The following is a 25831-nucleotide window of genomic DNA, read 5'->3' as shown; positions in this document are numbered from 1 at the left end:
ACTGGATAAACTGAAGGAATGGCTATAGAATCAAATGAAGGCTGGATAAACCAAAGGAATCGTTACGGAATCAGCTGGAGTCTGGATAAATTGAAGAAGTGGCTACAGAATCAGTTGGAGTCTTTATAAACTGAAGGAATGGCTACAGAATCAGTTGGAGTCCAGATAAATTGAAGGAATGGCTACAGAATCAATTGGAGTCTGGATAAAATGAAGGAATGGCTACAGAATCAGTCGGAGACTGGATAAACTGAAGGAATGGCTATAGAATCAAATGAAGGCTGGATAAACCAAAGGAATCGTTACGGAATCAGCTGGAGTCTGGATAAATTGAAGAAGTGGCTACAGAATCAGTTGGAGTCTTTATAAACTGAAGGAATGGCTACAGAATCAGTTGGAGTCCAGATAAATTGAAGGAATGGCTACAGAATCAATTGGAGTCTGGATAAAATGAAGGAATGGCTACAGAATCAGTCGGAGACTGGATAAACTGAAGGAATGGCTATAGAATCAAATGAAGGCTGGATAAACCAAAGGAATGGTTACGGAATCAGCTGGAGTCTGGATAAATTGAAGAAGTGGCTACAGAATCAGTTGGAGTCTTTATAAACTGAAGGAATGGCTACAGAATCAGATACACTTCAGGCCTTAGATTATCCAATAGATTCACCTAAGAAGTCTGAAGAAATTCTCTTCGTGATCCGAAAAGACATTAAACTGGTGGACGGTTTTCTGACAGGTCATTGCCACGTCAATTACCACCCAGAGACGATGGACATGGCATAGGACGACGAATGCAGATTCTACGAGCAAGCCATGGAAACGGAAGAGATCTGCAACTTGGAAATAACTACTATTTATTAAAATTATTCAACCTAGTCGATTTTTTTAAACTAAAACCCAACCTAGCAATAAAATTGATTCGTGAGTTACGTTTTACTGGAGATTATGAAGATTCACTCGTAAAATCAACGTATAAAGTGACCGTATGCGAAAAGTCTTTTTTAAAAAGTGAAAATTGTATTTTTTTCGTGTCAAATGTGTAGGTAATAATGGCGGCAATATCTGAAAATCTCTTTTACAACCAATGTACATACTCGGTCTCATCGGTTCCATCTCGTGTTGAATATCTAATCCGGGTTAATCTTCCATGGCGGGGGTGTTAAACTTACCCTCTGCTCACAAAACGGAAACTTTCCTTCAAATGCGCTTCAGAAGGATCAGAGGGCGACTTTTTATTTTTTCATAAGGGCCAGACTATAATAATTTGATGTTTAATTGTATATAAAATGAGATGAGATCAGATTATTTTTAAGTTTACTCGATAGAGGTAATAGTTTCTGTATGTGTTAAATTCCTTCACATTTGTGTACCTGTATGTGCATAATATATTTTTTATTGAAACAATAACATCTGGTTGAATATAAATTAACTCAACTCGACATCTTCGTCCCATTGAAATTTTCTACCCCCTTGGGATTAACTTTTTCCATTTTACTCTGTCTCGTGAATAATTTCAAGTGAAGCAAGCATTTGTCTCTGCAATCATCGTTTCACTTACCCAAAATTTTTTTCTCCAAGACGTTTTGTAATATTTTGGAACAGAAATAATGGTAGGGATGCAGATCAGGTGAGATTTGAGGCCTCGTATTTCATAAACGATGCACCTAAGCAACATCCTGATTTTTTTAATACTATGAACATCTTTTAAAAACATATCTTCGAAATTTGAGCTCAATATGTTAATTATTTCAGTCCCATTGAATTTTTTAACGACAATTTGTTTTCCATTAATAGTTGAATATCTTTGAGACCTTGTATTTCATAAACGATGAACTTAAGCAACATCCTGATTTTTTTCATAATATAAACATCCTTTAAAAATATTTCTACAAAATTTGAGATCAATCTGTAAATTATTTCAGTCCCATTGAATTTTTTAACGACAATTTGTTTTCCATTAATAGTTGAATAACTTTGAGACCTTGTATTTCATAAACAATAAAACTAAGCAACATCCTGATTTTTGTCATAATATAAACATCTTTTAAAAATATATCCTCGAAATTTGAGCTCAATATGTCAATTATTTCAGTCCCATTGAATTTTTTAACGACAATTTGTTTTCCATTATTAGTTGAATAACTTTGAGACCTTGTATTTCATAATCGATGCACCTAAGCAACATCCTGATTTTTTTCATAATATAAACATCCTTTAAAAATATTTCTACAAAATTTGAGCTCAATATGTCAATTATTTCAGTCCCATTGAATTTGTTAACGACAATTTGTTTTCCATTAATAATTGAATATCTTTGAGACCTTGTATTTCATAAACAATAAAACTAAGCAACATCCTGATTTTTGTCATAATATGAACATCTTTTAAAAATATATCCTCGAAATTTGAGCTCAATCTGTAAATTATTTCAGTCCCATTGAATTTTTTAACGACAATTTGTTTTCCATTATTAGTTGAATAACTTTGAGACCTTGTATTTCATAATCGATGCACCTAAGCAACATCCTGATTTTTTTCATAATATAAACATCCTTTAAAAATATTTCTACAAAATTTGAGATCAATCTGTAAATTATTTCAGTCCCATTGAATTTTTTAACGACAATTTGTTTTCCATTAAAAGTTGAATATCTTTGAGACCTTGTATTTCATAAACGATGAAACTAAGCAATATCCTGATTTTTGTCATAATACAAACAATCTTTAAAAATATTTCTACAAAATTTGAGCTCAATATGTCAATTATATCAGTCTCATTGAATTTTTTAACGAAAATTTGTTTTCCATTAATAAGTGAACAGCTTTGAAGCCTCATATTTCAAAAACTATAACCCTAAGCAACATAAATAAATGATGTTTGAAGTTATTTTTCTTCTCAAAGTTTAATTATACAAATTTTTTTACAATTTTTACGTAATAAAAATAATAAAGTACGGCCCTGTTACGTGCTGATGACGTGCTTTTACGTATCCATCTTGGTAATAAATAGAAACTTCTTTTTTAAAATATTCCCATTATACCAATGATTTTATAACATTATTTTGCTGTTTATCTAATTAATTATTTTCAAAATTGAAAAAATCATCATTAATTTTCAATAAAATCTCATTTTAAAATATCGATTCCCACAAATAAATATGGTAGAAAGTCACGCCATCTTTCATCGTTCTTGTTACAAATAGCTAAATAAGTGTAAAAAATAACTTGTAATATACACCACTCTGTATATCAAATAAATTAATATTCAAAATTAATTAATTAATTAATAAACATTCTACAGTTTACATTCACCTAGTATTATATATAATATATAAATTCTTGGAAACGTCAAAATTCCCAATGACCAATCAAATCGCACCGGACGCATTTCCAATTAACGTTATGACACGCTCTTAATTCAATATTGTCAGTCTAGTTAGTGAGTGAAAGTGTCTGGTGTTTTGTTGCTAAGCGGGTTATTCAAATTATGTTTATTTGAAATTACAGGTAAATACATCTAATATCCAATTGTTTAGTAAAACATATACTTTTTAAAAAAAATCATAAACTACATTTCCTATTAATTCACTACAAGATTCTTTTATATTCCATAATAACAAATTTATTAAATTATTGTAGACGTTGTCGAATATTGGAAATTAACGTTGTTTAAATACTTAAGTTTGGTAATAGAACATTTATAGACATATTTTGTTAATAATTTACAATAATTCAATTGTCAAATTCAATTATTAAAGATTTAAAATAAAGTTAAATTACGACGCCTTCTTGGAACGATAGTAAACTGTCTAGCGTAGCAATGGCGTCACTGATCAAATTCATTAGGGTAATAATTTATTACAAATTTTAATAAATATGGTTTGTTCGGTTTTTAGTATTCTCTAAAGCTTGACAGAACTTTCTACTGTTTTTTTCTTCATATTTTCAAACTATTTATGGAATATTATCGAAAGATAAACATTTTCTAAATTAAATTAGTACCTTCGACAACGCAATGTGTCAATTGTCAATTATAAAAATGTTTGTTATACAGTGTGTTCCATTTGTATTGAAAACACACTTAAGAAATTCTGAAATAAACTACTTTGAGAAGAAATTTTGAATTCAGATCTCTTCCTCGAAAAAATAATGTTAACTAATTGCTAAATTTAAGTTACAAAAAAAAAACATTGTGTCAATTATTTTTAATTGTGTAGTGTTAGTGTACGTTTTTTCGCGAACAAAGCGGTATGCCTAAAAAGGTAGGTGATTTGTGGGATGAGTTATAAATATTTTTGTTACTACGAGGGTAGTATTACTTACATTTTCCGTATTGCAATGGATATAGGTATTCAAAACAAAAATCATTTTACGAGGGTATGTCAAGAATTATTCATATTTTTCGTTTTAATGCCATATTTCAAAACTTGAATAACAGCTTTCGTAAATGGTAGTTTCATGAATTTCTATCACTTTGACACGTCTTAAAACAGTAAACGTTCGTCGCTGGTTTTTTTATTAGATTACATTACGATTTTGAAGATCTTATTTTTATTGCTTTCTATCGAATAAAATTGCTTGGAAATGTGGATTTGGATTTGGACTATAAAAATTAATCAAAAATGATATATGAAAAGAAAACAAATAAAATCAGCGATTAAACACTAAATCAAAATATTCTGTTTAGACAACTTTTGACTATACATGGTGATCCCCGTAGGTATAATAACAAAATTATTTGATTAATCTTGATTTAAAAAATAATTTCACTCTTTTTTATCAAAAATTATCATATTTTTGTTAAATTATTGATGATTTTGATCGACAATCGTTATATTGTGATTTGGTAATACCGCATTATATTTGTTTTGTTCTTTACGTCATTTTGAACTTCAATGATTCCCTTTCCACTATTATCGAATGTCTGTTTGAAACGCTGAATCTGATTATGTATCTTTCTCTGGGGACGATAAAGACTCGTAGTTTTCGAAAATCTCGAAAATCACTTTTCAAATTTAATCTTCATTAATATAATTTTTCATATTGCTTCAATGTTTCAACTTAAACGAAATTTAAAAGCATTTTCTTGAATATTTAGAAGTCAAGACTGTTATTCTATTTTCTTCGTAATAACTGATTTAAATCAATTATTACGGGAAATTAGTTACTCTATAAACACAGATACTCGACTTATGGTTGCTCTAACGTAGTAGATTTCCAAGTTTGTATCATAGAGAAACTTATGTAATGTATGAGTTAATGTAAGTGATGAATGTGGTAAAAGCAACCCCTCGTCGCGATTGGAAATAATTCGAAACGATTCGCGAATGATTTGCTACATGTCCCATACCAAATGGGTTCATGGTTTAGTTGGAGTTGCCCTTTCGACTTAAATGGGTAAGTTTTTATCACAAAGATATTAAATACTCAAATTTCGATATTAAAAATGTATAAATAACTTCAATTTTGCTTTAAATACCTTATTTTATAATAAATATAAAAAGCTAAACAAGAAATTAATATATTAAATCATAGGAACACGTAATATTCGATTCTAGTCACATATAACATTTAAAATTGCAACATTTTATTACGTATCGAAATAAATTGTTGAAGAATATGATAACTCACATTGGAAAACTTTCAATCATATATTTAAAATGAAAATTTTCATGTGTGAAACCACCACATCATCGTTTGCGCAGTCACCGGCATAGCCTAACCATCTGAAGCTTGCCTTATTGACTTCTGTCACTTACTGGGGTCTTCATACACACTCACACACACACTCTGGTCCATATATTCGGCGTAATTTTTCGTTTCCCCTCTTTTTGTCATCAAATTGTCACTATTTTCAGTCACTAATGATCCCAGGTATTAATTTTCGAACTTATGTCTTCCGTTCTTTAAGATAACCATGTATTTTGTTTTGGACTCGTCAATGGTGAGTCCCGCTCCACAGAATTTCTCTACCAGTAGCTCAAAGGTTTCCTTCAGTAGCCTAATCATCTTGCCCTATTGACTTCTTTCCCCAGGTTGGAGTCTGAGGAACCCAAACATCTTCTTGGATGGTCGACCAAAGTTGTTTGATAGTATTTCAATTGTCTGACATTGATTAGCTTCCATTTATGTCTTTAGCATGTCATTTTCCCATGTCCGGGTGATCAATATGACTCGAAGATATAAAAATTTAACTTAGAGAACCATCTTTTAAATTTACGAACGTCAAATGATTGTGATCTGCATACAGACGAATCATTCTCCGATTGCGGACATTTTTACGTGGCTATAGCATAACGCCGACTGAGGCTTGGATGTCAATAATGGCGGAGTGTGTAGTACGAGAACTTCGCAGTTGCTTACGGGGCTTTCTGCCCGCGTAGCGTTTGCACGGAGCAATCGAAGGTTGAAAAAAAACGGTCCTCGTATCTAATATTAACGTAAACGAATATCCCGATTCTGAACGCATCTTTCTTGTAGCTTTCGTCACCATTCACACACAACACCATCACTCATGAAGTTTTCCCCATACACGCGACTCATTCTCCGATGGCGGACATGTTTACGTGGCTGTAGCATAACGCCGACTGACGCTTGGGTATCAATAATGGCGGAGTGTGTAGTGCGAGAACTTCGCAGTTGCTTACGGGGCTTTCTGCCCGCGTAGCGTTTGCACGGAGCAATCGGAGGTTGAAAAAAAACGGTCCTCGTATCTAATATTAACGTAAATGAATATCTCGATTCTGAACGCTTCTTTCTTGTAACTTTCGACACCATTCTTGCACAACATCATTGCTCATGAAGTTTTCTCCATACATACAACTCATTCTCCATTGGAGGACATGTTTACGTCGCTGTAGCATAACGCCGACTGACGCCTCGAATATCCCGATTCTTAACGCATCATTTAACTTATTTTTGGGGGTTTATAAATCTCCAAAGAAAGTAGATTACAGTGTAAGATAGATGAGACAAAAGTTAATTAGGGATGTTCCAGAGCCCGGATTTCTTATTAAAAAACGACAGGGTATCTTCAAAAGAAAGAGAAAAATCGTATATTTTCGTATTAATTTCTTATATAAATCTTCACAAACTGACCTTATTTTGTTCATATCTATAGTCTACTTTGATTTATGAGAGAGTAATAAAATGATGAAGCATTCGTAATGCATTTCTTTAGTAGAATGTTGAAAATTTTTTTTACAAATTAGACCACGAACCAATTTTCACTTAATCACACTAGAAAGTTCAAACTGCACTTTGCAAACTGCAATTTAGTTAAAACTCCTTACTATATTTAAAAAATTTAAAAAGTATCTTCGGGAAAATAGAGAATCTTGAAATTGAAATAAATACACAAAGTTTTTGGCCAGTTCAAACCGTTTTCTATTATACAGCTCGCGGTTACGAAAGTTAGTTTTTGTACTACATTTAAAAAAGTTTTAGTACTCTCTCATAGATAAAAATAGATTATAGTTAAATGAAATTTCATTTTTACGTGAAAAAACAATCAAAAAAACCGAGTAAAACGTAATGAAATATTATACTGAAATTTCTTGGTTCAATGAAACGTTTTAACGATTATTTTTGTTTTAAAAGTTATAATATGCTTAATGCTGATCAAAAGCTCGCTCCCGGAGAATATAGATGTATTTAATCGCCATTCACGTGAGTTTTTTCGTAGATATGTTGTATTTGACACAAAATTTGTGTCGATTGGTATAAAGAAATATTTAAAAAATCCGTGTTTAAGATTGTGACTAATTTAACATAATTACGTGTATATATAGTGTGTTCAAATATTAAAGTATGTTTGTTTAATCACTTTGTAGATTTTCGGGAAAATAACGTCGTTAACAACAAACTTTTCGATACACACCTTGTATACGAAATATCGATTTATGTTGTGAAATTTATTTATACTTTTTATCGCGACATTACAAAAAAAAATCAAATTAATACACTCAAACGGTTTTGTCTCGTTCGTTTGTTATTTTCAAAACGAAAAAATTGAAAACGTACCTTGAAAAGCGGCTTCAAATTGCAATTTCTCGGGTTCAGCTTCACCTCCATCGCATTTGACGATCAACAGCAACCCCACGAGCCCGACGAGGGCCCCCGAGCCCCTTATACAGCCCATGTCCGAACACTTCAAAGGGCCTGCATGATAAATGCCGACCCTCGTATCGTACTAGGCCCTAGAGACCCTTAAAACGATTTACTAGCACATCACCACCACTGTCACACAAATTACAACAAATTATTGATGCAGTCATCAACTGTTGAATACACCATGAGTTTATTTTTCGCTCATAATAAGCGGAAAAATCGCTCTCGATTATACACGCATTCTTCTACGTATTGGATTTTAAATGCCCTTCTGTCAACTATGGAAGGTTGTAATACTATATTCGGCTTTCGCGGCGGTTCAATAACTTGTGGGGAAAAACGATCGAATTGAAAGTAGCGCCATCATCGAAGGGTGCACGAAATAAAACTTCAAACACGCCATTATTGACAAAACCGCGCCATCTCGTAGTCGAAAAACTAATAAAAAAACTTTTTTTGATAATAACTGAAAGGTTACTCTAATTTCGAAATATTTGTGCCATCTGTTAATAAAAAAACTAACTTAATTTCGAATAATCTTTAAAAAAAAGATTTCTACTTTGATATCAAGAGGCTAAATTATCACTTAAGCGGAAGGCTGAACAGGATGTCGTTGATATTTACTTAAAATATTCATAAACAAATTGCTGTGAAAAATACTTTTGCTATAAATAGATATTAACGCCATCTCGTAGTCGAAAAACTAATAAGAAAACTTTTTTCGTAAATAACTAAAAGGTTACTCTAATTTCGAGATATTTGTGCCATCTGTTAATAAAAAAACTAACTTAATTTCGAATAATCTTTAAAAAAAAGATTTCTACTTTGATATCGAGAGGCTAAATTATCACTTAATCGGAATGCTGAACAGGATGTGGTTGATATTTACTCAAAATATTCATAAAGAAATTGCTGTAAAAAATAAATTTGCTATAAGTAGATATAAGCGCCATCTTGTAGTCGAAAAACTAATAAGAAAACTTTTTTTGATAATAACTGAAAGGTTACTCTAATTTCGAGATATTTGCGCCATCTGTTAATCAAAAACTTAATTTCAAATAAACTTATAAATAATCTCCTTTTAGTACTATAAACTTTCCCTAGTAAGTTCATTGTTGGAAAATCTTTGACCACCAAGTTTTCTGATTCCCTTGTACCACAACAAATCAATTAGGCTGAAGTCATGCGACTATGGTGGCCAAATCATTATCAAATACTCTTTGCACAGCTTCGAGGAATGCTTGGGATCGTTTTTACTCTAGAAGATAAAATTTCTAGTAGCTAGTAGTCCTTTTTTCATAGTTTTGTTTCATTAAAATTCCTTCTTCTAAGACATCCCTAAATTATTATCGAAAGTTCGTCGTGTTTTACAGGGGGGATTTTATATGGATCTAGTACCCGTTATTTTTGTGACCTGCGTAGAAACACGAGGCTAATCGGCACTAAACTACAATCATAAACATCGAAGAAATATTCACAGTTATAAATATTTTACTGTTTGTAAGACATCGTTTTTTTTTTAGACAGGAATTAGTTGTAAGAAAAATAAAACGAAAAAATAGAAGTTTTGTTTAATTTTTAAAAATTGATTTTATTTTATAACAAATATTTTTAGTATACAAGATACTATTAGAAACTATAAAAACAATATATTTTCAAAAATTGTGCAATATAATAATAATTTATGTGATAAAAATTAAAAACAATAAATTTTATTAAGAATTAAAATAATTTAACATTTATAGTAAAACATTTTTTGGTTTTAAGCCTCTTTTACAACTTTTAGTTGTCGCTTTTTCAATTTCTACTGGAGGCCTAGATACGATTTAGGGAAACAGTTTAAAATAAATAAACGACACAAAAATATTTACAATTAAAAGAATTTGTACCATTTTGGATGTAATATTATTGACCAAAAGGCCATTGTGGTGCCATAGCTACTACTGTAACTAAAATTAACATTATGATGAGTAAAATCAAGATGTACACCCCCAGGATGCTTCTTCTCCATGAAAACGTTGACTGAAAATTAAAAATAATATTCAAACATTGTTTCTCATTAATCAATTAATTATATAAAGAAAACACGAAAAATTTGGAAAATGATTCAAGCTTTAATTTGACTATTGCAATAAGGGATGTGTGAGCTGGTACATTGTCTTGATCTTCTCAGCCAAATGTAGCCGTTTTTCCTTTAATTTTATAAAATTATCCCACGCGAATCCCAAAAAACCCACGCCATCACCCTTGCCTGCAGAGGGAACGGTTTTTTCTTGTTTGAACCTAGTCCTCCCTCTTTAGTCCATTGTTTTGAGTGTACTTTTGGTCCTGGTTGAAATGATGAACCAATGATTCCTCCACGGTCTGCACAGTACTAAAATTCGGCACCCATCTTGCGCACAGCTGTAAAAACTGTATTTTTCAATCAACTACAGTCATCTCTAGGTCAGGCCTGGTACTTGCATGATGTAAGATGCTTAATGTCCAAGATACAAAGGTGTTCAAGGGGACATCCTGTAAAGGAGAGCAGGAAAATCCATCGAAATCAAGTATCTACTTAACGCTAAGGACATTTTAGGCTGCAGCTGCAAGATGTTAATATAGAATGACGCATAAAATATGCAAGAAGGTCGCAGTCTCTATGGCTTGCTCGCAGAATTTGCAGTTTCTGAACAATTGGAAAAGTTCTTAGCTCTTATGGTTATAATTCGTAGATCTTGAAAGTTCCTCCAGTATAAATGCTTCTGATCCTTTGGATGTTCAGTTTGTTGTTGATTTGATATCTCAGGAAGCTACAATAAGGTTCTGGTCCAAACGATGTCGTTTCCTCTTTCTGATAAAGTTGTTTGGTTCATTTAAACTCTCCCACTAGCTCAGATGTCACTCAACAGTCTTCAAAGACTTCAGCCGCTTGACTATCAGATAAAATGTGAATGGAGCTTCGAGATACCAAAATCTTTTGTTAAATTATGCAGGAAGGTCACAGTTTCTATGGTTTGCACGTAGAATCTGCAGTTTCCGAACTACTCGAAAAGTTCTTAGCTCTTATGGTTATAATTCGTAGATCTGGAAAGCTCCTCCAGTATAAACACTTCTGATCCTTTGGCTATTCAGTTTGCCATTGATGTGACATCTCAGGAAGCTACAGAAAGGTTCTGGTTCAAACTTTGTAGTTTCTTCTTTTTGGTAAAGCTGCTTGTTTGTTCACACTCTCACATTAGCTTGGATGTGCATTCAACAGACATTCAGCTGCCGAAAATTTGGATTTAAGCTTTACTACCCTCGTGGTATAATATACTTACATATAGAATGATGTGTACGAGGACGTGCAGTATAACATACCCTCCAAGGATATAATAAACTTGTTCATTCAATTGAGCTTTGGTTAAAGTCACGGCAAAGAACATGGCGACAACTGGAATAAAAAAAAATTTTGATGTAAAATAGAAAAAAGAAAATAAACAAATCTGATAACTCACTGGCAATAACATGCGCACCGCTTCCGACAATCCAATGGAACCAGTTGAAAATATGTCTATTCGGCGTTCCCACGGAAGGTCTAAAATACGCCGGTATCGGTTGGATGAAACACAAAATGGTCGTTATGGTACCCAAAATGGCGTGCGGATTAGATTCAGCAGACCATCCTTCTAATTCAACAAATATTAAAATGAAACCAACCACTGTCAGTATCCAGGTTAACATTGTGAAGACGGTATGCATCTGAAAAGATATAACCATAAATGTTGTCTCATGAATAACTCTTTGAGAACAATCTTCGGGATGGACTGCATTTTGCAACATCTTTTGTTCTTCATAATCTTTAATTGAACTCAATGGTCTACAAAGACAAGCTTTAAGACTTTTGGAAGAGTCTCCAACCAGAAGATGCTACAAATTCAGTCTTAACATTTCTATACCAAGAAAACATAGATTCTAAGCCACATTTTTTTTAATTCAATCTAGAAGTTAACCTAAGGTTGATGGATCAACTATGTAGAGATGAGTCGATCATGAGTCGTATTCCAAAAGGATTTTCTTTGACCCTATTCTTTGAGCCTTCTTCACATACCCCCAAAAATTGTTGGTGCTTATAGGTTACGGAACGCGTGTAGTGTTCAGAAAAGATGTGACAGATACCTGGTGATCATGAGCCACGAGGAGATCTTGCAAGTACTGCTCTAGGTGGGAGTATGCTGGACAGTTCGTGATAGTATCGATAGAACAGTGTCAGTTTTTCCATTCTCGAAGCCGTCCAAGCTTCTGATCAATTCTCTTTAATCTTCCATATTCAGTCGAGTTTCTTTGGAAGCCAAGCAATCCTCCAAAGATGTAAGAATCTGGGCCTTGTAGAGGATTAGAAGCTGTTGCGGAGTGTATAGCTTGCAAATACTGCTCTATGTGGGATTATGCTGGACAGTTTATGATAGTATTGATAGAATAGGGTCAGTTTTTCCATTCTCGAAGCCGTCCAAGCTTCTGATCAACTCTCTTTAATCTTCCATATTCAGTCGAGTTTCTTTGGAAGCCAAGCAATCCTCCAAAGATGTACGAATCTGAGCCTTGTAGAGGATTAGAAGCTGTTGCGGAGTGTATAGCTTGCAAATACTGCTCTATGTGGGATTATGCTGGACAGTTTATGATAGTATTGATAGAATAGGGTCAGTTTTTCCATTCTCGAAGCCGTCCAAGCTTCTGATCAACTCTCTTTAATCTTCCATATTCAGTCGAGTTTCTTTGGAAGCCAAGCAATCCTCCAAAGATGTAAGAATCTGGGCCTTGTAGAGGATTAGAAGCTGTTGCGGAGTGTATAGCTTGCAAATACTGCTCTAGGTGGGAGTATGCTGGACAGTTCGTGATAGTATCGATAGAACAGTGTCAGTTTTTCCATTCTCGAAGCCGTCCAAGCTTCTGATCAACTCTCTTTAATCTTCCATATTCAGTCGAGTTTCTTTGGAAGCCAAGCAATCCTCCAAAGATGTAAGAATCTGGGCCTTGTAGAGGATTAGAAGCTGTTGCGGAGTGTATAGCTTGCAAATACTGCTCTATGTGGGATTATGCTGGACAGTTTATGATAGTATTGATAGAATAGGGTCAGTTTTTCCATTCTCGAAGCCGTCCAAGCTTCTGATCAACTCTCTTTAATCTTCCATATTCAGTCGAGTTTCTTTGGAAGCCAAGCAATCCTCCAAAGATGTAAGAATCTGGGCCTTGTAGAGGATTAGAAGCTGTTGCGGAGTGTATAGCTTGCAAATACTGCTCTAGGTGGGATTATGCTGGACAGTTTATGATAGTATTGATAGAATAGGGTCAGTTTTTCCATTCTCGAAGCTGTCCAAGCTTCTGATCAACTCTCTTTAATCTTCCATATTCAGTCGAGTTTCTTTGGAAGCCAAGCAATCCTCCAAAGATGTACGAATCTGGGCCTTGTAGAGGATTAGAAGTGTGAAGCTTTTTGGTCTTAAAGAAGCTACATTAGCTAATTCAATCACGTGACTATGCTCCCAACCTCAAAACTCAACAAGCGGTCCAGACAGGACCAAAACCTGAGCTGCAGCGTCGGTCTTCTTCATAAAAACATGAGCTTGAATCACTGTTGCCTTAAAATCAATCAGATGATGATCTGTTGCCGCCTACAGATTTCGCCTAGTTTATCGAGGCGGCTGTAGATCCTGGTTTGCAGTTTTGAATCCCTGGGGAACGCCAACGTCAAAACCTTTCTGGACCTGGATGGGTTGGTTTCCAAAAAGCTACTAAGCCTGTTGATAAGTAAGCCTTCGATATATCCAGTGCGATTGCTCTGGATCCTTCTTAGTTTTCTATAGCTTCAATTCATACAGCTCAGCTGATTACAAACGCCAGGAGATCTTTGGTGGATCTATATTTAAGACTTATACTTGCTGATATCTTCTGACATCTCAAGAGTGGTTAAGAACCGTTTTTTTCCTCTATTTTGGTATGGATTGAAACCGAAAAAGCTACCAAACTGCACGGAAGAGACCTCTTTTATAGTTTGTATAAAGGACTTGTTAGTATCAACATTTTTTTGAGAAACTTACCGTAAACCAAACATCGTATCCCAACAAAGTACCAGTCCAAGCATCTTTATAAAATCTAGCTATTATAGTACCCAAAGAAACGGTTCCTATCCACCCTATAACCATAAATACACCATGGAGTCGAACCAAGATAGTCGATTTTGAATGGACGTTTGAAGTATCGGTTAACGATAGTTTCTGAGCACTGCACGTAACTCCCAAGTTGTGATAAGTCACAGTTGTAGCTGAAATCACAACAACATTAAGATCTGGTCGAATCTCCTCCTTTTTTTTACTTACGTTGAACTGAAGATCCAACTGCAACCATCAAGTGAAACATATCGTGATCCAAATCGAACGTTCTCCCTTCAACTATAGTAACAACGTTTCTTCTAACTTTACAGTAAATAGTATCATCGATACTGCTGGAATTGAGAAGTTGTATACCGAGATGAGGATCAGGTAATCTGGTAGCTCTATAAGGATTTATACCAGTCCAGGACATGTAGGCGTTCATTCCGCTTACATCTTTGACACATTCTATAACAGAATCGTCTCCCATTCGTGTATCGTCCGAAAGTCCGACGCCTACCCAAGCGGCGTTCTGGTTAGCTCTAACTTCGAAAATGAAAGTTTTATCTCCAGTAGATGTAACGGCGGTAACGCCGTTACAGTTTTGGGTGTCTACGCATCCTTCGGGGAAACCGAAACAGAGTTTAGAGCTTCCGCAACCTTGATAAAACGGATCTAACACCATTGAATTGTTTTTAACTTGTGGAGATGGTTGAGGTAAGTTTCGATTTACTTCTAGTACTTGCGGGTCTGGTGTAGCCTCGCATTCTAGATTGTGGTAGGTTACAGATGTAGCTGAAAATTGACAACGTTGCTTATATCGATCAATTCTGATGAATTACAGTTTATATTGACTAGAAAAAGAAGAAGCTTACGTGTTACAGTACTTCCTGATGCCAGTAGAATATGATACAATTTTTTTTTTAAATCGAACGTGACTCCTTGGACGACAGTAACTGCAGCTCTCCTAACTTTACAGTACAGCTCTTCTCCTTCGGATTTTCCGTTTAGTAATAACACGCCTTTTTTAGGCTGAAATTAAAAAAAATTGATCGGCAATAAAAAAATTAATTTCCTAATGTACGCTGATGATATGGTCGTATTTGCAGAGTATCAAATAGAGCTGTAGAGACTTTGATATTTGAGAACCATCTTCACGTTAAATGGAATGTTTTAAAACAATATAGACAACAAAAACAAAAAAATGTATTTTAGAGAGGGGTTTTTTGACAATTTTTTTAGTAGCAGTCGGTTTATTTCCAGTATTGCTTCTAAATAATTCCAAGCAAAGTTATTTTCTTTTAAATAAATAATCGTAGTGAAAAGAACTAATGGCAAAAATCATTTAAGTAAATTAACGTAAGTTAAGTGTATTATATATTGTGTGATTAAGTAAGAAAAATACAGTTTATAAAAAGTTTTTTGACAATTTTTTTAGTAGTAGTCGGTTTATTTCCAATATTGCTTCTAAATGATTCCAAGGAAAGTTATTTCTTTTAAATAAATAGTCGTAGTGAAAAGAACTAATCGCAAAAATCATTCAAGTAAATTATTGTAAGTTAAGTGTATAATATAGTGTATGACTAATTTAAAAAAATTCAGTTTAGAAAGGGTTTTTTGACAATTTTTTTTTTAGCAGCAGTCGGTTTATTTACAGTATTTCTTCTAAATAATTTTGAGGAAAGTCATTTCTCTCAAATAAATATGGAGGAAAGGCAACTAGTGATCAGGTAAAAATTGTAGGAATTGTAATATATGAAAATGAAAATACTTACCACCCTTGTAGCTCTATAAGGATTGATTCCAGTCCATGACATATATGTATTAACTGTTCCGTTTTCTTTAACACATTCAATGACGGAATCGTTACCCATCAGAGCATCATCCGATAATCCAACTCCCACCCATGCCGCGTTTTCGGTTGCTTTTATTTCGAAATCATATACGTCACCTAGGGGCGTTACAGCCACAGCTATTTTACAATTTTCTTTTTCTATACAATCTATTGGAGATCCGTGGCAGTATTTGGTCATTCCACATCCGTCGTATAAAGAAACAGCTCGACTAGATTTTTTTATATGAATTTCCTCCGACTCCAATCCCACCCAGAACGTACTGAAGTCGTGAACTACAGTAGAACTGGAAAATACAAATTAGAGAGGTTTTTAATAGCAGGCGGTATATTTACAGTATTTCTTCCAAATAATCTCGAAGAAAGTTATATTTTTTTAATAAATGCAGTTTAGAAAGGGTTTTTGACAATTTTTTTAGTAGCAGGCGTTTTATTCATAATATTTCTTCATAATAATCTCGAGGAAAGTTACTTCTTTTAAATAAATGCAGATTAGAAAGGGTTTTTTGTCAATTTTCTTAGTAGCATGCTTGTTATTGATGGTATTTCTTCTAAATAATATCAATGAAAGTTATTTCTTTTGAATAAATGCACTTTAGAAAGGGTTTTCCGACAATTTTTTTAGTAGCAGGCATTTTATTTATAGTATTTCTTCTAAAAAATCTCGAGGAAAGTTATTTCTTTTAAATAAATGCAGTTAAGAAATGGTTTTTTGACATTTTTTTAGTAACAGCCGTTTTATTCGTAGTATTTCTTCTAAATAATCTCGATGAAAATTATTTTTTTTTTTGAATAAATGCAGTTTAGAAAGGGTTTGTCGACAATTTTTTTGTAGCAGGCGTTTTATGTATAGAATTTCTTCTAAATAATCTCGAGAAGTTTTTTCTTTTAAATAAATGAAGTTTAGAGAGGGGTTTTTGACAATTGTTTTAGTAGCAGGCGGTTTATTTTTAGTTTTCTTCCAAATAATTTCGAGAAAACTTATTTCTTTCAAACAAATAGTCGTAGTTAAAAGAACTAATTGCAAAAATCATTTAAATAAATTATTGTAAGTATATAGAGTGTAAAAAAGTTCAGCTTAGAGTTGGTTTTAGACAACTTTTTTAGTAGCAGACGATTTATTTACAGTATTTCTTCTTAATAATTTCGAGGAAAGTTATTTCTTTCAAATAAATAGTCGTAGTGAACATCCTAGTGGTACTTACTTGAATATAACAGGTCCTTCGTATCCTACAGGAGGTAACCAAATGAGATCTAAACGATTTTTGATCGCTGGGCTGCTATGTGTAACAGAATCATCCGGACCGCTACAATCGAGCGTGTGATAGGGAACGCCATCTGGTAGCTTGAAAGAACCGACGATCGTACCGTTGGGTGTTCTTCCTTGAATTATGAACCCTTTGAAACCGCTACCGATGGTCGAATTCAAAGAAACCATAATGACGTTCTTGTGCGGTTCGGTGTATAACGTATAGGGTGGGGTTATTTGTTGCGTTAAGGCGCTACCGTGCAACGGTGCCAAATTGTTGCATACTGCGATAGGAGCTCCATCGGGATAAGCTCTTGTCGTAGAAAATATGAATAGAAGAAGGTGCAGCTTCATATTTAAACTACGAAACATCATAAATTCAAAAGGTTTCTCATGAGTACAGGGTGAGCTCCCTACAAAGAATATTATTAACCTACTAAAAAGTGTTTTATTTTTCTCGTTACCCACCCTGTATTTTTATGCAAATTACGTTTTTATAGCATTGATGTGTATTTCAACTTTATGTGAATATAACTTCCGTGAAACACAGGAAATTAACAAGTAAACTGATAAATTTTTGATTTGTAACAATACTGAGGTGATAACGACTTTAATATTTTTTTATATAAATTATTTAAAGTCCATTTGAATATTTTATACACGGTAAAACCTCAAGAAATTGGCGTTTTGTAAAGAACATCCATCTCCATGTTACTGGACTGATTTCCAACATAGGGATACGATTCTTTGAGTCTTAGATGAAGCTCAACCTGAGGCAAGCAGGAATTAACGACTAAATTTCCAGGAAAAGATTCCAAGCTCTGAGGAAGCTATCGAATATTCAGCTACTAAGGAAGACAACCTCAGGTTTATGTAACGGCTGAACCACGATCAGCAATGAAGACAATAAGAAGACGAAGAGCAGACCAAAACAACTCCAAGAACCTGTAGATATAAAGATCAGTTCAAGATATCTAACACCAAGACAAAGTCTATGACAATAAGTAAATTATGAAGAAATCAAACAATAGAAACTTCTATCAGGAAGCTCGCATACAAGCTAATGAGGCCACCAGAAGCTCCGGAATTTATATTGCGCGACATGACAAAGCTGCAGCTGAAGATCAATGCCCAGAGTAAACCTCTGGGACAGAAAACTCAGTTCCGGCATTACGAGGATGGTTCCAGAAGTACCTGGTCAGAACTAGAGATGGCATGGCTGAACCAGATTCTACTTTAAGTATATAGCAGAATTTAAAGGAGAAGGTACGACCTACGAAGACCCATCGTATTGGTCGACCAAATGTTGAAAAAAATCCACAAAGTGGTACTGGATAATCGTCGACTGAGACCGCGCGCGTCATAGGTGATGTGCGAAAGCTGTGCGCAAGATGGGTGGGAGGATCTGCTGGCTAAAAAAGCATTTAAACAGAAGTCAACCACCAGAATATCATCATGCAGACGTTCGAAGACATGGCTGAATCATGGACATCGACATCCCAAGATCTATACTGAAAATAAGTTGGAAGAAGAAGAACAAGAACAAATCGTAAGACCAATACGCAGCTCCAATTTATCACACAGAAACCAAGCTCAATTTCCTCTGCAGGTGGTACCTTCTTATGGCTATGATATCCAATACTTCCAAGAACCTCGTGGTTACATGATATAGCCTAAATACCAACTCTCCATGGTCCATGCCTGTGGATTTACCGGACGGAAGACACCACCAACGTGGAAATAGACTAAGGAAATAAAAGGAAGTCCTGTTTATCGTAAAAAAAGGAAACTGGAGTATTATGACCATATACTAAATCATGGTAAATACCATCTTTTGAAGTAGATTGTTCAAGGAAAAGTATGAGAGTACCAGGGAGAAGACGGCATCCATGGTGGCACAATGGTTTGGATTATCATCTGTTGATCTATTTAAAAACACAGTTAATCGAAAAATAGACAAAAAAGCAAACATAAAAATAACTAATTGAAGAAACAAATAAAATAAAATTTCAATACATAGATTGCGAGAAAAAATTATATCGATTTTATTTCAAATGGCAAATGATTGTGCATTTTTTTGCATTGTAGAATATTGAGCCCTTAAATAATTCTGAACCAGGAATTTTCTTTATATCGTTAAAACATCATTATTCTGATTTAAATATATTTGATTTAATTTTTTTGTATATTTCAACGTAAGAAAAACTAAAAACTATCATTATACAAGAAAAAAATTAAAAAGATTTCGCATTTTCCGTAATTAACGTTGAAATATTAACACAGTCAAATTAACAGTATCTAGACCTTGAACGTATATTTTATCAAAAAGTTTAATTAAAAATTAGTAAGGAAATTAGTTGGACGAGATTTTTTTCGTTAAAAAAATGTCCCTGTACTGATAAAATAGATTGAACTGATATAATTCACTTTTTAAAGTAACCAGAAGAATTTTATTAAAGATTAAATATAAAATAAGATTTTTCACAAATTACTCACTGAATTATTTCATTTAGTTTCAACACCTGAGGACTGACTAAATGTCCTTTTTCGAGCGTACAAATACAGAACCGGATTATCAATAAATGAGTTTTTTTCAAACTTTTTTCCATTACCTTAGAAAAAGTTTATCATAAACATAAACGTACTTAAAATATGAAGTAATTTGAAAAAGATCCAAAAATTATTTTTGGTTATCGTTTTATATAAAATATCTTTTAATTTCTTTCAAATCGGAATGAACGTGATTTTTTCTAAGGACCCCAGAAATTAATTAAGACACTTAAAAATTGAAAAATCGAAGTTAGTTAGATGCCACAGAATTTTTTTGGGAAAATTAAGTACAAGACTTTTGGCAAAATTTTCTATATCACTGTTTAAAGTGCTTTTTCTTATTTTGTTAAAAATGTTATGCTTGGATAAACTTCATTGTACGTAAATTAACCTATTACCTGTACCTTGATTTTAATCACAAAGTTTCAGTATTTTTTATTAATTTATGAATTTTTTATGAATATATTAAGTCGTTTTAAATGAAAAAGTTTTAATTTTATCTCATAAAACTTAATTTTGAAAAAATATCATTTAAGAAATATTTGAAAAATACACGTGGTTAGTTCTGAATTATATATAATAATTACAGAATTATGATATTTAGGACAAGGGTGGACTGAGGGAAATTCTGTTAGGAAAGACTTAATTTTTATAAAAGCGATCACTTCGTGAATTTTATCGCGTGAATTTGGAAACGCCCTGTATACTTTCGAGAAAAACGATGTTTCGGCTATACTATTTTATTTTAGTTACTGGGTGATATCTAGTACAGGGGTGGACCGAAGGAAATTCTGTTATAGGAAAGACTTATTTTTATAAAAGCGATCACTTCGTGAATTTTATCGCGTGAATTTGGAAACGCCCTGTATACTTTCGAGGAAAATGATGTTTCGGCTCTACTATTTTATTTTAGTTACTGGGTGATATTTAGAACAAGAGTGGACCGAGGGAAATTCTGTTATAGGAAAGACTTATTTTTATAAAAGCGATCACTTCGTGAATTTTATCGCGTGAATTTGGAAACGCCCTGTATACTTTCGAGAAAAACGATGTTTCGGCTCTACTATTTTATTTTAGTTACTAGGTGATATTTAGAACAAGGGTGGACCGAGGGAAATTCTGTTATAGGAAAGACTTATTTTTATAAAAGCGATCACTTCGTGAATTTTATCGCGTGAATTTGAAAACGCCCTGTATACTTTCGAGAAAAACGATGTTTCGGCTCTACTATTTTATTTTAGTTACTAGGTGATATTTAGAACAAGGGTGGACAGAGGGAAATTCTGTTATAGGAAAGACTTATTTTTATAAAAGCGATCACTTCGTGAATTTTATCGCGTGAATTTGGAAACGCCCTGTATACTTTCGAAAAAACGATGTTTCGGCTCTACTATTTTATTTTAGTTACTAGGTGATATTTAGAACAAGGGTGGACCGAGGGAAATTCTGTTATAGGAAAGACTTATTTTTATAAACGCGATCACTTCGTGAATTTTATCGCGTGAATTTGGAAACGCCCTGTATACTTTCGAGAAAAACGATGTTTCGGCTCTACTATTTTATTTCAGTTACTGGGTGATATTTAGAACAAGGGTGGAGCGAAGGAAATTCTGTTATAGGAAAGACTTATTTTTATAAAAGCGATCACTTCGTGAATTTTATCGCGTGAATTTGGAAACGCCCTGTATACTTTCGAGAAAAACGATGTTTCGGCTCTACTATTTTATTTTAGTTACTGGGTGATATTTAGAACAAGGGTGGAGCGAAGGAAATTCTGTTATAGGAAAGACTTATTTTTATAAACGCGATCACTTCGTGAATTTTATCGCGTGAATTTGGAAACGCCCTGTATACTTTCGAGAAAAACGATGTTTCGGCTCTACTATCTTATTTTAGTTACTAGGTGATATTTAGAACAAGGGTGGACCGAGGGAAATTCTGTTATAGGAAAGACTTATTTTTATAAAAGCGATCACTTCGTGAATTTTATCGCGTGAATTTGAAAACGCCCTGTATACTTTCGAGAAAAACGATGTTTCGGCTCTACTATTTTATTTTAGTTACTAGGTGATATTTAGAACAAGGGTGGACAGAGGGAAATTCTGTTATAGGAAAGACTTATTTTTATAAAAGCGATCACTTCGTGAATTTTATCGCGTGAATTTGGAAACGCCCTGTATACTTTCGAAAAAACGATGTTTCGGCTCTACTATTTTATTTTAGTTACTAGGTGATATTTAGAACAAGGGTGGACCGAGGGAAATTCTGTTATAGGAAAGACTTATTTTTATAAACGCGATCACTTCGTGAATTTTATCGCGTGAATTTGGAAACGCCCTGTATACTTTCGAAAAAACGATGTTTCGGCTCTACTATTTTATTTTAGTTACTAGGTGATATTTAGAACAAGGGTGGAGCGAAGGAAATTCTGTTATAGGAAAGACTTATTTTTATAAAAGCAATCATTTCGTCAATTTTATCGCGTGGATTTGGAAACGCCCTGTATACTTTCGAGAAAAACGATGTTTCGGCTCTACTATTTTATTTTAGTTACTGGGTGATATTTAGAACAAGGGTGGACCGAGGGAAATTCTGTTATAGGAAAGACTTATTTTTATAAAAGCAATCATTTCGTCAATTTTATCGCGTGGATTTGGAAACGCCCTGCATATTTTCGAGAAAAACGATGTTTCGGCTCTACTATTTTATTTTAGTTACTGGGTGATATCTAAGACAGGGGTTGACCGTGATAAATTCTGTTATAGGAAAGACTTATTTTTATAAACGCGATCACTTCGTGAATTTTATCGCGTGAATTTGGAAACGCCCTGTATACTTTCGAAAAAACGATGTTTCGGCTCTACTATTTTATTTTAGTTACTAGGTGTTATTTAGAACAAGGGTGGACCGAGGGAAATTCTGTTATAGGAAAGACTTATTTTTATAAACGCGATCACTTCGTGAATTTTATCGCGTGAATTTGGAAACGCCCTGTATACTTTCGAGAAAAACGATGTTTCGGCTCTACTATTTTATTTCAGTTACTGGGTGATATTTAGAACAAGGGTGGAGCGAAGGAAATTCTGTTATAGGAAAGACTTATTTTTATAAAAGCGATCACTTCGTGAATTTTATCGCGTGAATTTGGAAACGCCCTGTATACTTTCGAGAAAAACGATGTTTCGGCTCTACTATTTTATTTTAGTTACTGGGTGATATTTAGAACAAGGGTGGAGCGAAGGAAATTCTGTTATAGGAAAGACTTTTTTTTATAAACGCGATCACTTCGTGAATTTTATCGCGTGAATTTGGAAACACCCTGTATACTTTCGAGAAAAACGATGTTTCGGCTCTACTATTTTATTTTAGTTACTGGGTGATATCTAAGACAGGGGTTGACCGTGATAAATTCTGTTATAGGAAAGACTTATTTTTATAAACGCGATCACTTCGTGAATTTTATCGCGTGAATTTGGAAACGCCCTGTATACTTTCGAAAAAACGATGTTTCGGCTCTACTATTTTATTTTAGTTACTAGGTGATATTTAGAACAAGGGTGGACCGAGGGAAATTCTGTTATAGGAAAGACTTATTTTTATAAACGCGATCACTTCGTGAATTTTATCGCGTGAATTTGGAAACGCCCTGTATACTTTCGAGAAAAACGATGTTTCGGCTCTACTATTTTATTTCAGTTACTGGGTGATATTTAGAACAAGGGTGGAGCGAAGGAAATTCTGTTATAGGAAAGACTTATTTTTATAAAAGCGATCACTTCGTGAATTTTATCGCGTGAATTTGGAAACGCCCTGTATACTTTCGAGAAAAACGATGTTTCGGCTCTACTATTTTATTTTAGTTACTGGGTGATATTTAGAACAAGGGTGGAGCGAAGGAAATTCTGTTATAGGAAAGACTTATTTTTATAAACGCGATCACTTCGTGAATTTTATCGCGTGAATTTGGAAACGCCCTGTATACTTTCGAGAAAAACGATGTTTCGGCTCTACTATTTTATTTTAGTTACTGGGTGATATCTAGTACAGGGGTGGACCGAAGGAAATTCTGTTATAGGAAAGACTTATTTTTATAAAAGCGATCACTTCGTGAATTTTATCGCGTGAATTTGGAAACGCCCTGTATACTTTCGAGAAAAACGATGTTTCGGCTCTACTATTTTATTTTAGTTACTGGGTGATATTTAGAACAAGGGTGGACCGAGGGAAATTCTGTTATAGGAAAGACTTATTTTTATAAAAGCAATCATTTCGTCAATTTTATCGCGTGGATTTGGAAACGCCCTGCATATTTTCGAGAAAAACGATGTTTCGGCTCTACTATTTTATTTTAGTTACTGGGTGATATCTAAGACAGGGGTTGACCGTGATAAATTCTGTTATAGGAAAGATTTATTTTTATAAAAGCGATCACTTCGTCAATTTTATCGCGTGGATTTAGAAACGTCTTTTATATTTTCGAGAAAAACGATATTTCAGCTCGGCTTTTAATACTGTAGATATGAAATTATTAGTAATAATTATACAAATGAAAGTTAGTAGATGATTCACTGGAATTAAGCGAAAAATTTGTGATGAAAATTCAATCTTACTTTTTGTTAACACTGTATAAAACGTTTACATTTGTGCGAATAACATTATTATTCCAACAATGCTTCACTAGAACTAAATTGATAGGGAAAAATTACTGTAAACTACTATACGTCGTTATGGAAGTTATCAGTACTGATAATAAACTTTAGTACAAAAATAATAATTTTTGTTTCTGTAGTAAGGAAACATAAAAGTGATTTATTTCCTATTTTTTTTTTATTTATGAAAAATTTCTAGTCACTATAGTCTATTTTAATGATTGTATGAGTATTAGAATAATAAAATTTTGGTTTTTACTGTTTCTTATAGTCAAAAATTGGATTTTTTATTGCAATTTCATCCAAAATTGGTTTTCCATGTCTAATTTGGTCAGAAAATTGAATTTTCCGAATTTAAATCAGTCGAAAAATGACTTTTCAACATTCATTTCTTCAAAAATTGGTCCTTCTCATTTCTATCTGTTTTAAAATTGGCTTTTTATGGTTCACATTGGATAAAAATTGGGATCTTATGGTTTGCTTTTGTTAAAAGCTGGGTTTTATGGTTGACTTTGGTTGAAAATTGGCTTTTTCTGATTCATTTTGGTTGCAAATTGGCTTTTTATGGTTCACATTGGTTAAAAATTGGGATTTTATGGATTGCTTTGGTCAATAGCTGAGTTTTTATGGTTCACATTGATTAAAAATTGGGTTTTTATGGTTTACTTCTGTTGAAAATTGGATTTTTATGGTTCACTTTAGTTGAAAATTGGATTTTATTGTTGATTTTGGTTAAAAATTGGTTTTTTATGGTTCAAATTAGTTAAAACTTGCCTTTCTATGGATCACATTGTTTAATAATTGCCTTTTGGCTTTTTATGGTTTAAAATGGTTACAAATTGGCTTTTTATGGTTTAAATTGGTTCAAAATTGGATTTTTATGGTTCACATTGGGTAAAAGTTGCCTATTTATGGTTCACATTGGTTGGAAATTGGCTTTTTATGGTTCACATTGGTTGAAAATTAGCTTTTTGTGGTTCAAATTGGTCAAAAATTGGCTTTTTATGATTCAAATTTGTTGAAATTTGGCTTTTTATGGTTCAAATTGATTGAAAATTGTCTTTTTATTATTCAAATTGATCAAAAATTGGATTTTTCATTGCAATTTCATCAATAATTGGCTTTCCACATCTAATTATGTGAGAAAATTCACTCTTTCGAATTTAAATCGGTCAAAAAATGGGTTTCAACACTAATTTTGTCAAAAGTTCGTCCTTCTCAATTCGATCTGTTCCAAAATTGGCTTTTTATGGCTCAAATTGCTTAAAAATATGTTTTTTAGTACAATTTGGTAAAAAAATGGATTGTC

The 25831-nt window shown here is 33.4% G+C and overlaps 2 protein-coding genes across 4 annotated transcripts in view; both read right to left on the bottom strand.

Moving 5' to 3' along the window:
• LOC130447729 (pikachurin) overlaps positions 1-8436 on the bottom strand; it is a 38927-nt gene extending 30491 nt beyond the window's left edge. Inside the window, exon 1 of the mRNA XM_056784705.1 lies at positions 8026-8436. Coding sequence (XP_056640683.1) covers positions 8026-8143 — 118 coding nt within the window. The 5' untranslated portion in view covers positions 8144-8436. The remainder of the gene's footprint in view (positions 1-8025) is intronic.
• Positions 8437-9671: 1235 nt separating this feature from the next.
• On the bottom strand, positions 9672-24602 carry LOC130447728 (putative ferric-chelate reductase 1 homolog). 3 transcript variants are annotated; one of them, XM_056784704.1, is made up of 9 exons: positions 24484-24602; positions 17280-17736; positions 15998-16361; positions 15098-15254; positions 14451-15017; positions 14172-14395; positions 11592-11835; positions 11415-11527; positions 9672-10134 (listed from the first exon to the last, which is right to left on the bottom strand). In XM_056784704.1, the coding sequence occupies exons 2-9, from the start codon at positions 17696-17698 to the stop codon at positions 10018-10020; spliced, it is 2205 nt and encodes a 734-aa protein (XP_056640682.1). In that variant the 5' UTR covers positions 17699-17736; positions 24484-24602; the 3' UTR covers positions 9672-10017. The 3 variants fall into 3 exon arrangements, with proteins under 3 accessions (XP_056640682.1, XP_056640680.1, XP_056640681.1); XM_056784702.1 differs by lacking the exon at positions 24484-24602 and adding an exon at positions 19820-19947 and having other exon boundaries at positions 17280-17684; XM_056784703.1 differs by lacking the exon at positions 24484-24602 and adding an exon at positions 19820-19887.
• Between the last annotated feature and the right edge of the window lie 1229 nt (positions 24603-25831).

Source organism: Diorhabda sublineata, chromosome 8 (genome assembly GCF_026230105.1).
Source record: "Diorhabda sublineata isolate icDioSubl1.1 chromosome 8, icDioSubl1.1, whole genome shotgun sequence".
In the NCBI taxonomy this organism is placed as follows: domain Eukaryota; kingdom Metazoa; phylum Arthropoda; class Insecta; order Coleoptera; family Chrysomelidae; genus Diorhabda; species Diorhabda sublineata.
Note: the sequence above shows the minus strand (reverse complement) of the source record. Positions and strands in the feature narration are given on the sequence as shown.